Source organism: Callospermophilus lateralis, chromosome 4, assembly GCF_048772815.1.
Source record: "Callospermophilus lateralis isolate mCalLat2 chromosome 4, mCalLat2.hap1, whole genome shotgun sequence".
Lineage (NCBI taxonomy): Eukaryota > Metazoa > Chordata > Mammalia > Rodentia > Sciuridae > Callospermophilus > Callospermophilus lateralis.
Window position 1 is genome coordinate 114,909,027 of NC_135308.1, and position 14,424 is coordinate 114,923,450.

The 14,424-nt window shown below is 40.5% G+C and overlaps 1 protein-coding gene across 1 annotated transcript in view; it reads right to left on the reverse strand.

Moving 5' to 3' along the window:
- The window catches only part of Ppm1h (protein phosphatase, Mg2+/Mn2+ dependent 1H), a 265,919-nt gene that overhangs the window by 13,662 nt on the left and 237,833 nt on the right, over positions 1-14,424 (reverse strand). Inside the window, exon 9 of the mRNA XM_076854810.1 lies at positions 10,615-10,766. Within this exon, the coding sequence (XP_076710925.1) occupies positions 10,615-10,766 (152 nt within the window). The remainder of the gene's footprint in view (positions 1-10,614; positions 10,767-14,424) is intronic.

The following is a 14,424-nucleotide window of genomic DNA, read 5'->3' on the forward strand; positions in this document are numbered from 1 at the left end:
AGGGACTGAAGAACCACGGGAAGGCCAAAAGCTCTTTTCACAATCACCTACTTGAAAGTCTGGGCAGGAGGAGGCCCATAAATCCTCGATTCTCTCTCTTGTCCTTGCCATTTCTGTGACAGTTCTTGATTCTTTCACCTCTTTAGTGGCACATAAAAAAGGGCTCAGGGTGTGGGTGTGGATTGCCTGGATTCCAACCCTGGCTTTCCCACCACGCACACGAGTGGCTCTGGAAAGACTCGTTAGCCTATTAGAGGCCCTCTTTTCTTAATTGTAAGTCTGGAATAATAATTGTGCAGACCGAGAAGGTTCCTGCAAGGACCAAATGAGATTTTTCCATAAAGCATTCAGCACCAGCACGGTGCTGACACATGGTCAGAGGTCAATAAATGTTAGCTATCATTTTCCTCATTAGACATAAAATGCCTTTCTCCTCCTTCTGAGATTTTTGCCTTAAGTCATCTACCTCTCAGAGAGTCTGGTTCTTACCCATCTGAATCACCACTGAAGTGTCAAAAATGAGTCAATTTCAGGCTTTAGGCTCTAACCATGCTTACAGTCTTTCATAGTGCTAGCTGGGTGGGAACTTTTATTTGCCATTTGGATGGTATGGACAGGGTCTTATAAGAGGGAGGAACTGGGGAATTAATGGGTTCCAAATATTTGCATATAAAAGGCAGCCTCCATCTGCTGATACCCCTCAGTAATACCATGTGATGGGAACAGGAGGAGGAATCCTCTTTGCATTCTGAGCAGGCCTGAGATTTAAGAGGTGGAAGGCTCCCCCCACAGCTTTGGAACATTGGCCGGGATCTATGGTGACTGGGTGGTGGAGAGTGGGGGCTGGCTTGGAGGTGGCCTTTGTTGTGCTTGGAAAGCGGCAAACAGACCTGGTAGGAGGGACACATCTAGGTTCACCAATGGGAGCCAGGGCCACACCCTGAGAACCAAGCTCTGAAGCAGTTGAAGCTGGTGAAGTTGCTCACACCAGCTTCTGTCCCCAGCCTAGGGTACAGGGACTCTATCCAGGCAGAGTATCCTGAAGCACTGGAACAAGGACAGGCTGGAGACAGCTCCCCACCCCTGAGGGAAGGGGGACAGGCTTTGTCCACCTCTCTGCATCTTGGCACTGTCTCCCTGGCTTTTTTAGATGGTGAGTGTATTTTAGTTCAAATTCCAAACAGTAATATTTCAACACAAAGGAACATAACACACCATCTCCTCCTCAGTTCCTCTTGGCAAGCTCTTTGAAATGCCCTGATGTGGCCACACTGCTAAGTGGCCACATAGCTCTGCTCCGCCAGCCACACAAACAGCACTGGGGATAGAAAACTGGGCCTGTCTGTGCTGTGCAGAGGCTGCTACAGCCAGGATCTCCGGCTGACTTCCAAATTCCCACGGATCTGAATATGCTAAACAGTGCACAAGAAACAAAAATGCAGATTTTATCTAGTCTTCAAACACCAGATCAAACACTCAACGAATCTGTTCTGAAAACCTGTAAATGACATAGTGGGGGGCAGGGTGGGTGGGGGGAGGAACGCTTCCTTTTTGCATTTGAGGCATGGTTATTGAATACCATATGGTGCTGCTAAGAAATTAGTTCAGCTAACTCATGGAAAGATTTAAAAAAAAAAAAAAAAAAGGACCTTTGTGTCTTTGCCAAAATAAATTTTACTTTATCAGAGTAAGACAAACCAGCATTTAATACCTATATTAAACTAGCATTTAATGCCTGTTATCAGCATTGGTGGGTGTTTTACCATTAACCTTCCATGGATTAACCCCTTCCTTCTCAAGACACACAACTAACCAGAGTGTGGCAGTGAAGAAGGATAGTGGAAGCAAGACCTGGCCCCCAAGAAGGCTTCTTTCTTTGGAGGGAATGGGATTATGGTGCACTGGTACTTGCAGACTGAATACGCCATTAAAAGATGCTGGTAGGGCGGGGGAGTGCAGCTCAGTGGTAGCGTGTATGCTCAGCATGTGCAAGGTCCTGGGTTCAATCCCCAATGTACATGTGTGTACGCACATATGCACACACCCTGAGTACATATCAGGAGAATAAAAGGTTGCTAGGTCCAAGACATAAAAACTAAGTTTGCTGCAGACAGGTTTAAGGAAATAAAGGATGGGCAAAGCTTTGCAAAGTTTTGCTTGGGCATTTGGAACATGAATCTATACCATGATTTCATGTTTGGTTAACTGTTCTCAGACTTCAATTTCTCTTGACTTTGTCCACACCCTCTCCCTTTGGTAATATTAACAATTTGTTCCTTTCTGAAAAAATATTAAGCGTCTTTTTTGAGTGTTTACATACTTGCCTCCATTCTGACGATTTCCCCCAGGAGACCCCACCACTGAATCTCTGGGACTAAACTTCTGTTTAGTCCCGACAGAGGGGATAGTCAATTGCAGATTGTTTTGCCTTAGAAAACCCCTTCCAGGTCTTTCTCTGAGTACCTTCTCCAAATCTTGTAGAATCTTTAGGTCTCAAAAGAGAATCTTACTGGAATTATGGGAAACTAGAGTCCTGCATAGCCAACCCCCATGACCTCCAACAACCCTACTCTCGAACGCACTGTGATGTGTTTCCTGTGAACGGTTGATTTCATGACCCCACAGAAGAGTCAAAAGAGCTGCCAGCTCTGTTACACTTCAGGGCAAACTCCAATAAAAAGAAAAGACAGAAACCCACGGCACTCATATTCTGGCTCGTCTACAAAGCTGCCTTTAAATTTTTTAGTTTCTTTGTCAAGACGGTTCAAAAGAAGCAAAAGGGCTTAACAAGATGCACGAGGGTCAAGAGGATCACAGAGCCATTTGTCCCCATCCCTGCCAGAGAGGAAGGTGTGAGGCGAGAGCTGGGCAAACACCTCTTTATGCCATCCGTCTTTTCTCTCACAAGCATTCCGGTGAGGTTGGTGGTGGTGCTATTTTAAATACCTTATTGGGAAGGGTGTCATTAGGGAAATACAAAAAGAAAAACCCTACACACAATATAAACAAATGCCCAACAATCAAGCAACGCCAAACTCCTGTCTGTCAGCGGTAGACGTGTGCCTTGCCTCTTTCTGTTTCCTTTCTAGACAAAACTGGGAAAACCTGGTAAAACTCAAAGTACAACAGGCCCACGCAAAACCTCAAATGCAAAAACATTTTGTTCAAAACCTCAAATGCAGAAACATTTTGTTGTTCTTCCTTGCTTTGTTCCCTTCCCTCCAGCCCTGGGGACTGTATCTTTCCTTTCTCATCTTGTATCAAACAATAAGCTGGCATCCTTTGGTCAGCCCCCCAGGCTTGGACCTAGCCACTCCACTGCCCCATGATTCCAAGGGCAAACCTGGGGTCCTGGGCTGTATTTACAGAAAAATGAACTCCCAGCCAAGGAAAGGCTGGTAGAGGCTTTGCAATTACAGTTGACCTTTTCTCATTTCAGAAACTGACTTGGGCTAAAACCCAGTAGGGTGAATTCCACTCATATTTCCATTTTGTGAGACAAGATTAGAACAGCTCCCAGCTGGGAGGGCACCCAGCTTTTGGGATTGAGTGCTGTGTCCTTGGAACTCTCAAGGAGACATGCTCAGCCTGGGGCATGAGTGTGATGTCCTCCTGCCAAGTTACACTCAGACATGTGCAAAGATGCCACACGCATGAAAGAGAACACCATTTGACACGATTCCTGAGTTTGAAACAAATTAAGTTGCTTTGATGTCCCAAAACGTCTAAAGTTACTAAGGAGCACACAGAGGTGGGGGATGGTCCTCATGCTGATTTTCACCATCAGATTGTACAGAACGTTTCCTGATTATGGGCCATAATGAACAAATGATACAAATTCCATATCGTTTTCACAGACTTTCTTTCTTACAAAGAATTTTCATTCATTAATCTTGTGAATGCATAAAGCTTGACATGATATGGCTGGGACTGACCCCACAGCCTGTCTGCTGACACTCCACCTCATGTCAGCCCAGTGAGCCACAATGACCGCTGGCTTCCTTGAATGTGCCATGCTTGCCCTCCCCAACTCCACCCAACCCCTACGTTGCCTGCTCATACTTCTTTAATTCTTTTCTTTTCTTTTTTTTTATTAGTTGTTCAAAATATTAAATAGTCATGCTTCTTTAATTCTTCCGGTTTAAGTTTAGACATCCCTTGTGCTATAATAAGCTTCTCTCTTGAATCATCATAAGGTGACTTTCTGAGCTTCTGTAACTCTTCAAACTCCAAGAGGGCAGAGATGAGGTCTATTTATTTCACAGATTCTTTCCCAGTGTCTAGCAGGCCTTGGCTCATAGAACAGGTCCTTAGCGTTATTTCCCAAATGAATGAATCCAAATGGGAGTTATTTGACAAAGAAGAAAATCTCAACCCCTATGTTCTGTCTCAAGAGCTCAAAAATTATCCATACTCTCCCTGATATTTAGCCTGAGGGTCTCTCTCTTACCAATGAACTGGCCTTCAACTTTTCCTTTCACTCATTCATCTTATTGATAGAGGCTTCTTTGTTAGGTTAGTGTTTGCTGTCTTCCCTGAAAGGCAAACTGAAGAATATTTTTTATTTCTGTCCTGTTTGTTCAGAGAAAAGACCAGCAAACTCTGCGTCTGTAGGCAGCAGTTCTCCCTGACCCCAGGAGCCTGCTCTGACCTGGCACGCACGCTGCCCATAGGTAACCATTCCTTGGCAGGCAGATTCGTTGCCATGGAGAGAGATGGGCTGGCAGGCAAGACCAGGCCAGCTTAGAGAAATTTTAAAAAGTGTCAAGCATCTTTTAACTCATAACCAGCAGCTGGCCTTGCAAAGCTTTATAAAAATAATCACAGTAGAGAAAATCGACATGAGAATGTTGCTAGCAAGTAGGACACATAACACAGAATAAAAAGTTGGAGGGAGAAAAATACATTCAAATTCAAACAAAAGAATCTTTAATTAAAAGTAACAGTAATTCCTCTGCACCTGAGCAAAATTATACCAAATAATTCTGGGAGGAGACAGATGGTTTAGTTTCATATTTTTCCTGAAAATTTTTTTTTGTGTGAAACATAAAACATATGATTAAGGGCTGGGGATGTGGCTCAAGTGGTAGCGCGCTCGCCTGGCATGCGTGCGGCCCGGGTTCGATTCTCAGCACCACGTACAAACAAAGATGTTGTGTCTGCCGATATCTAAAAAATAAATATTAAAAAATTCTCTCTCTCTCTCTCTCTCTCTCTCTCTCCTCTCTCACTCTCTCTTTAAAAAACAAAAAAAAATATGATTAAAAAAAAAAAACCAAAACACTTCTATGTGGGCGTGGTGGCACTTGTCTATAATCCCAGTGGCTCGGGAGGCTGAGGCAGGAGGATCGCGAATTCAAAGCCTCAGCAAAAGCAAGACACTAAGCAACTCAGTGAGACCTTGTCTCTAAATAAAATACAAAATAGAGTTGGGGATGTGACTCAGTGCCCCTGGGTTCAATCCCTGCTACCCAAAACAAAAACAAAAACAAAAACAAACAAACAAACAAAAAAACCACTTCTGTTAGTGCTACTGTAGATCGGGCACTTTGCTTTTATGTCTATCTAAGAGGCTGGCATAGTTGGAGCCCCATTTCACACTAGAGGAACCAGAGGCCCAGAGGAGTTAAAAAATTTTCTCAAGGTCATCAAGTCTAGAAGAAAGAGCCAAAACCTGAACTTGAGAAGTCCAGTGGCAGATTCCATGCTCCTAACCACTAGACGACACTGCCTTTCATATTTTATGATACAACATTTGCAGTTGAAAAGTAACAGGAATTATGTACCTGCTATCTAGGCTAAAGGAACAAAAGGTTGCCGGCAAATATCTTGATGGTCCATTGGCCCCTATTCAAGCACATATCCCCTAAGTCCTTACCTCTCCTCCCAAGTTAATCAGTATCCTAAGTTCTGGGTTAATTCCCCCATCCAAGTACTAAGCAGGCCTGACCTTGCTCAGTTTCTGAGACTGGATGAAAATGTGTGCACTCAGGATGGTATGGCTACAATTTGGGTTAATTCTCTTGTTTTTTTTTTTTTGTTGTTGTTGTTATGGTTTTAATATCTATATCCCTAAATGATATATCAGTAGTCTTTGCTTCATGTAAATGGAATTATATTCCCATCATCTATGTTTTATTTACTCAACTCAACATCACATGTTTGAGATTCTTCCCAGTTAAGGAGTACAGCTTTGGTTTATTCCTATTTGGGGATGTACAGTATCCTGTTTTTATTTTATCCATCCTATGACTGGACATGCAAATTACTCCTGGTTTTTGTAACTAAAAATGATTCTCTGGGCATCTTTTTGCATGACTGATGATGTCACAGTTGCTCCAGGGAAGTGGGCTCTCAAATTTTAGCAGCATCAGGTTCACCTGGATGGTTGGCTAACACAAAAATTGTTCGTCCTATCAGTGGAATTTTGATTTGGTTGTTGTGGAGCAGGGCTTGAATGTTTGCCTTTCTAATTAGTTCTCAGGTGTTGCTCATGCCATGTGGCCATGGCCTGAGAACTCTACCTTCAGAACCACTGATGCAAAAACAGACCCAGGGGTGCACGTTCCACTTTACCAGGTATGCCAAGGTCAATGACTTCTTTAGAGCTATTTCTAAAAATAGAAAGTGCTGTGTCCTTGGAACTCCCATTGACAGTTGTTCCACCTCCTTGCTAACTCTTACAAATCAGATGATCAATCAGACATTCAAAGTGTTGTCAATCTGGTGAGAAAACACATCTCAATGTGTGTTTTTATACTTCTCTGATTATTAAGGTCGAGTATTTTGCCATATATTCATTGGTCACTGCTCCTCTTCTGTGCAATGTCTGGCTGGATCCTGCTCATTTTTCTGATTTTTTTTTTTTTTTTTTTTGTGTGTGTGTGTTCTCTTTATTGCTCGATGAGAGTCCTTTTTAGAATGGATAACAGTCCCTCTTCAGTTAGCTATACAAGTTTCAAATACCTTCTCCCAGTTCATGAATTGTCATTTTACTCTCTTTATCTTTTGAAGAACTAAAGTTTGTAATTTTGACACAAATTTATCAATCTTCTTAAAACAACTGTGCTTTCTACATTTTGTTTAAGAAACCCTTCCCTATTCCAAGAACCTAAGATTATCTCCTATGCTGTTTTCTAAAAATTGTATTTATTTTGTCCTTTCACATTCAAGTCTTATTTTAACTGGATTTGATTTTGGTTTATTTTATGACATAAGAACCAATTTTTATTATTTCCACTGCCTTAATTACTTTGGCTTTATCTTACTTAGTATCTAGTAGGGAAAGAACTATATAGCCCCGAAGAAATGTTACAAACATCCTTGGCATCTTGTCCTTCAACACAGTACTTAGAATCAGCTTGTTAAGTTCCATGAAAACACCACAGAGGACTGGGGATACAGGTCAGATGGTAGAGTGCTTGCCTTGCATGCACAAGGCCCTGGGTTCAATCCCCAGCATCACAAAAACAAAAAAACAACTCCATGGATATTTTGGTTATAATTGCACTGATTCTATAGTTTAATTTAGAATAAAGTTATCTTTATAATGTTCTTATTAAAGAATATGTATATGTTCATAATTACATCTTCTATTTTAATTGCTGCTGCATCTGAGTTATTACTCTTTTGTATTCCTAATACTGTTTATTTGTCCCCCCCTTTTTGATTAATCTTTCAGAAAATTTATCTACTTTATTAATTTTTATTGCTTTTTAATTGCTTTCTTGGCATTGTGATAAAACATACATAAAATAAAATTTAGCATATTGACCATTTTAAAGTTTATATTTAAAGTGCACATTTCGGTGGCATTAAGTACACTCATCATTGTGTAACCATTACCACCCTCTGCCTCCAAGTGTTCTTTCATCTTTCCTAGCTGAAACTCATTACCCATCAGGCTCCAACTCCCCATTTTTCCCTCTCTACAACCACTGGCAAGCATCATCTCTATTTTCCATCCCTACAGAGCTGATTACTGTAGGTCAAATTCATGTAAGTGTAATCATACAATACTGGTCCTTTTGTGATTACCCTACTTCACTTATGTGAGTGTGAAGTGGCATCTCACTGTGGTTTTGACTTGTATTCGCCTAATATGTTGTTTCAAAGGATGAAATTTTGGCTGTATAATTTATTTTTATTATACATTTATTCTCTCATTTGTCTTGATTTTTTCCCTTCCATTATTTTCCTGATATTCATACTTCTTACATTAGGTGCTGTTATTGAATTAAGGACCACAGACTTAACATTTTAAATTAGCACAGATTTTGACTCATGGCCCGTACAAAGGAAAAGTACACACAGTCTGCAGGTAGACAGCTCCATCCTTTGGCTCTGTCCACAGAAGTTATAAGAATTCCTTTGTACACGTTTATGTGGAAAATATAGGCAGAACTCACCAAATAACATAAGTCAGCCCTCAAAGTCTTACTCCAAGAAACAACTTTCTCTGTGATTAAGGGCCTCTACCTGTGGTCAGGGACCCTATGACACCAGGGGAGCTTGGATAAAGTTCCCTCAGGATGTGGAAAGAAGGGAATCACTTAAAGGCAGGTCAGCGATGAGTAGTCTTCATCTGTGCTTAGCTCATTAAATTAGAAAAAAAGAAGGCTTGGGGCTGGGGTTGTGGCTCAGGGGTAGAGTGCTCGCCTGGCATGTGTGAGGCCCTGGGTTAGATCCTCAGAACCACATATATGTAAAAGGTACTGTGTGCAACTGCAACTAAAATAAATGAATAAGTATTTAAAAAAAGAAAAAAAAGAAGGCTCAAAATTCAATCTTTAAATTGTTGCTATGTAGTATTATTATTCAGGTGCAAGTAATTTCTAATTTTCAGTATGACTTCCTCTCTTGATTAATCAGTTGTTTAGAAGCTTGGCTTTTATTTCATGTGGGTTTCTCTTCTTTCACTAGTTTAGGATTTGGATGTTCTAGTATTTTAGTTGTTTCCTTAGCTATTTAAACTTGTTTTCTCAAAGTGTAAAGTTAAGTGTCTTTCACCTCTTCACAAATAGAACCATAGCATCCCAAAGTTGATTACTATTCCTCTTTGCTAATTTATTTGCTATTTTGTTCAGTAATTTAGTGTCTGATTTTTAACTCCACACATCAGACACTCTTATTATTTTATACAGTAAATATATATTTAAACACATCTGTACATTTACTAATTTTTTTAGCTTAATAATCTCTCTTCTCAGGTCTTCCACCTTGGATGATTTCCTTTTTTCATGTGAGTATGTCCTTTAGAATTTTCTTCAGAGGAGACTGGTTGGCAGTAAAATTTCTCAGTTTTTGTGTGACCTGAAAATTTTCTTACTTCATCCTCTTTATTGATAGTTTTATTACTTATGAAAAACTATCAGGATGACAGTTTTTTTTTTTTTTTTTAGCCAATTGAAGATACAATTCTATTGTCTTTTAGCTCCTATTGTTGCTTTTGAAAAGTTGTCCGTCAGTCTAAATGATAGCTCTGTGTATCTGTTTGTCTTTCCAGCTGCTTTGAATATCTTAGGTGAAGTCAAGTTTTTTAGTTTCACTAAGAAGTATCTATTTACAATTTTCTTCTTCTTCTTTTTTTTTTCTTCTGGCTGAGATCTATTGGGCTTTTTGAATCATAGGGTTAGCATTGGGAACTTTTCCTTCAGAACTTCTATAGTATTTCCATTTGGAAATTTATTTAGAGTATCTTACATCATCCTCCTAGTCTCTTAGTCTCATTTCACATTTTCTCTTCTCTTTGTCCTGCTGAGCCATATTTTGGGTTATTATTCAGATGCATTTTCTAGTTCACCAACATTCTCTTTAACTGTCTCTAATCTCTAATCTGTTTAATTCACTGAATTATTGATTCCTATTTTTATATTTTCATCTCTAGAAGTTTAATTTCCTTATTTAAAAAACGTGCTTTGTTGTTTTGTAGTCTCTTATCCTTGTTCACATTTTTGATGCCTTTTAAAAGATTTCTGAGTCATATTAAAAAAATTTATATTTTTGATAAATCCAGTAAGGAAATATTTACAGGTCCAATTCTACTGTTTTTGTTGTTATTGTTGGCTTTTAATCATGTTGACTTGTTTCTTTATGTTCCAGTTAAAACTGCCTTTCTCCAGGGGTGAGTTCTATTTATTTGTGAGAGCCTTCTAGGGTTAAGGTATTAACATTGTCACAATACTTCAAAGAAAAGTCTACTTTAATCTTTTTCTCCCTTCTCAATGTTTCTCAAAAACAAAACAAACAAGCAAACAACAACAACAACAAAAAGCAAACAATTATCCAGTGGATGAAAATCCATACTGGAAAGGATCTGTCACCACCCACATCAGCAGGATCTAATACTGGAAGATATAAAGTAAGAATGTGAAAAAGATATGCTGCTAAAATTTCTCCACAAATTAAATTCTTTGCCACTTGTATCTTGGGTCAACTTAAGGAGGACTTTCACTTGGCCAAGAAAGTACCTCTATCGGTGTGTTCAGTTCTGAATCATCCATGTCAGCCTCTATTATAAATCATGCATGATGAAACTGCATGTTGCTGTTTGTTTCAGTCATGTCATGCAAGACTGTGTAGGGAACAACCCCATGGTCATAGAAAGGCACAAACCTGTGAGGGTCATCTGGATCACAGTTAGGAAGAAACTGAGTGATTGCTTCTGCCACTTCTTCATTTGATAAAACATCCCACAGTCCATCAGTGGCCAAGATCAGCACGTCATCTGCTCCATGCTCATATTTAGAGAGATCGTAGACTCTTACCTGAAAAGAACAGGAACATGCCTTTTATGGTCTGTAACAAACTGACTTCTTATTCCTCTTCCCTTTTCCTACCTAGCTTAGTGGTTTCCAGGTATGCATTGTAAATTACTTGATTATATAGTAAGCTTTGTGGCTGAGGGTATATTCCTTTGAAGATTTGCCATACAAACATATAGGCCCAATACACAACTGTGAAAGAGCCTAAGAGGTGGGCTTAATAATTAGATTAGAATAATTAGTTGAAAATGTAATGCCTGAGGTGGAGTTAGAATGATGACCAAGTGGGCATGATGTGAGCCAGAAGATCAGTAAGGACCTTGCTTTTTGCTCTTCCTTTGCATATTCATTTAGCAAACATTTATTAAGGGCCCATCCTGGGGCTGGGGATATAGCTCAGTTGGTAGAGTGCTTGCCTCACATGCACAAGGCCCTGGGTTCAATTCCCAGGAAAACAAAAACAAAAAACTATTCTTTTAGGACTAAAGGGACATACTTCATCTAAGGCACTCATGCAAAATCCTTGCCTTACTTGTTCTGAGGTCCAAGGGACCAGATTTCTCTATGTAAGAATGGGGCTCACACTACATTCAGATTTGATGAGTTCCAATCTATGCTAAGTGACAAAGGAATCCACTCAGTCCAAATCTTCAAAGTATGCCTTTGTCTGGACAAACGTTAAGTCTTTCCTCACCTCCAGCACCTTGAATGACTTGGATATTTCAACATTTACCTAAGTTCTTCAAAACAAATAGAACGGCCCTGGCAAAACTAAAAAGAATAAAAATCAGGCCTTATTTGAATTAGGTGACAACTCCATGTTTACCCTATGTGGGCAGGGTTGGGGATGTGTAGGGAGGAGTGGGGAGGAGTTTGGGGTTTTATTGCTATTCCTGCCTAATTAGGTAGAATCAGCCCCTGCCTATACCACTTCATCAACTGACGACTAAAATAGTCAATTTAGGCTGGGTGCCGTGGTGCATTCCTGTAATCTCAGCAACTCTGGAGGCTGAGGCAGGAGGATCTAAAGTTCCAGGCCAGTCTCAGCAACTTAATGAGACCCTGTCTCAAAATAAAAAAGTAAAAAGGGTTGGGGATGCAGCTTAGTGGGAACATGCCCATGACTTCAATCCCAGTACAAAAAAAAAAAAAAAAAAGCAGGTCAATATAATCAATTTCCTTCACCCCCTCACTTCTCTGTCATGTTTTCTAAAAGTGAGACTGAATAAAAGCTATAGTTCAGGGGATGAGGGAGAAAATAGAGGATGATGGAGCCTGCGTAACTTCCCATGTGTCCATCACATATTCAGCATTTTGTCACCTCATATCTAGAGACAAAAGAATTCTAAGAAGCTTACCAGCTGTTTGAATGCAAGTCTTTGACAGCCAAGCCTCCTATGTTTTTGTAAGGTTTGCCTGGGCCAGTGATACCCAGTGGGGTGCTGGTCCTTTGGGTTAGCATTCTATCCCCAGCTGCAGAAAACAACAAAATGCCTACCCCTGAACCTTGGTAAATGAGCTCAAATGAAAAGCAGTTACCAGGTGCCAGGCCTCTGTGGCCTGCATATTAGATGGTAACAATTAGCTAATAGCCCAGAATATCAACCACACCCAGGGGAAGCACACTCAGGGGCATATTGCACTGGTTTCTAACATCATCTCCTCAAAAGGCATGCTCATTCAAGGTTATAGAAGCTTCTAGCAGACTGGAAAGTCCCCAAATGCCAGAATTTTATCCTCTAATTTTCACCCCTTTTGTTTTATCTCTGCGGTTGCCCAGTGTGTGAGAGCAGGGTTTCTCAAATGTTATTGCACACAGCAATGATGGGGGATCTTGTTAACATGCAGATTCTACTTCAGTTCTGGGCAGGGGCTTGAGAGTCTCTTGTTCTCTCAGGTGATACCAAAGGTGCAGGTCCATGGACTACACTGTGAGGAACAAGGTCATAGAGAAGCCCTCTGGGTCAGGTTTGTCAACAAGGAAATCAAGGGCCCTGCAAGCTCTGTAACACCACAAACACTGTTCCCTAGAGTAGAAAGGACAGCAAATGTCATTGTGTTGTCACTTCCAGGATGCAATAACTTTGCATACTAGACACTGCTAGCTTTATAGCTTCATATCTACAACAAATTTCTATGATAATTTGAGCTCCAATGAAAAGAACACAAAGTAATGAAAGATGAGGATGTCAGACAGCCCAATCTTTTGCTTGCAATTAAACAGAAGATTCCAATTAATGTCCAGCTCCTTCTAACAGAGATGTTTCCAAATCTGAAGATATTCACTGGATTTCAGAATCTTTCCAGTGAAGAGGGTTCCAAAACTTTTTTGAAATGCTTCCTGCTGACTCAACAACTATGACAGGTCGAGTTTTCAAGCTAAAGTTATCCTGCCTAACACACCCATGGAAAATCTGGCCAAAAGAACAGGGTGAGTTCATACATACAAACAGGCTAGAAAATGCTACTCTTCAATTCCATCAATAAATGGAACCCTTCCCTACTTCTATTCACATTTCCACTCACAGCTCACTAATGCAGTTTCATTAGCTAACATGAAAGTCCCTTTCAATACCATTCTCCACGTAATTTTTATGTCAATAATAAAAAGCTAGTAGCAACCCTATTCCCCTAGGCACCCCTCAATTAACATCCTTTTAGGTTTTTACTGCTACCCTTTGTTTCCTGCCCTTTAGCCAATTTCCAAAGGACTTTGCCAACTTTCCACTTACAACTCGGGTCTTATACATTAACCTATGATGCAGAACATTTTGTGAAAATGCTTTCAGAAAAATTGGATTGCCATGCAAGTCACCCTGCTGCATGCTCATCCTCCCCAGAATCGAGGGCTTCAAAGGATTCCAGAGGCCTCTGGAGCTCTGACTTTCCCTCCCTGAAGCTATTGTTGGCTTTCCTCAATTGAACCACACTCACCTCCCCAAAGTTCCCCGGCTCAATTTCTGAAATAGCTTCTCAATGTTCTTGGAAGCCTCACATCAAACTAATGGGCTCTGAGGCTCCCTGGGTCTTAGACATCTGGAAGAGAGACTCAGCAGTCTCAAGAGAGAGAGGTGCCTACAGAACTACCTTTGTCTGAAGGGGGCTGGAGAACATGGTCAGGGCTTCCAATGGTTCCTTCCCTGGTTCCCATCTGGATGGGAGCCAAAGACCATGGAACTCCCTGGGTCTTGTGGCTTCTTAGAGCAACATAAAGCTATTCCTTGACTTATGACAGGGTTATGTCCTGAAAGTCCCATTGTTAAATTAAAAATATTGTAAGTTGCATTTAATACAACTAAATTACTGAACATTATAGCTCAGAACACAGTATAGTGTAGAGTACTGGCAGATGCCCCTTAGGACTGTGCGCTGTGGCTTGATGCTGCGACCAGCATTGCGGGGCAGTATCACACTACATATTGCTAAACTGGGAAAAGATCAAAATTCAAAATATGGTTTCTACTGAAAATGTATTGCTTTTTTACCATTTTTTGATTTATAAAATGGAAAATATTGTAAGATGAGGACCATGTGTAATCTGAGCAACTAAGATGGGGTCTGTTTGATCCCTCTAGCTTCATTATTTGCTAGGGAGTATCTGCTATGTGCCAAGCACTGGGAAAAATAGTGAACAAAAGTGACAAAGTTTCTCAAGTTCTAA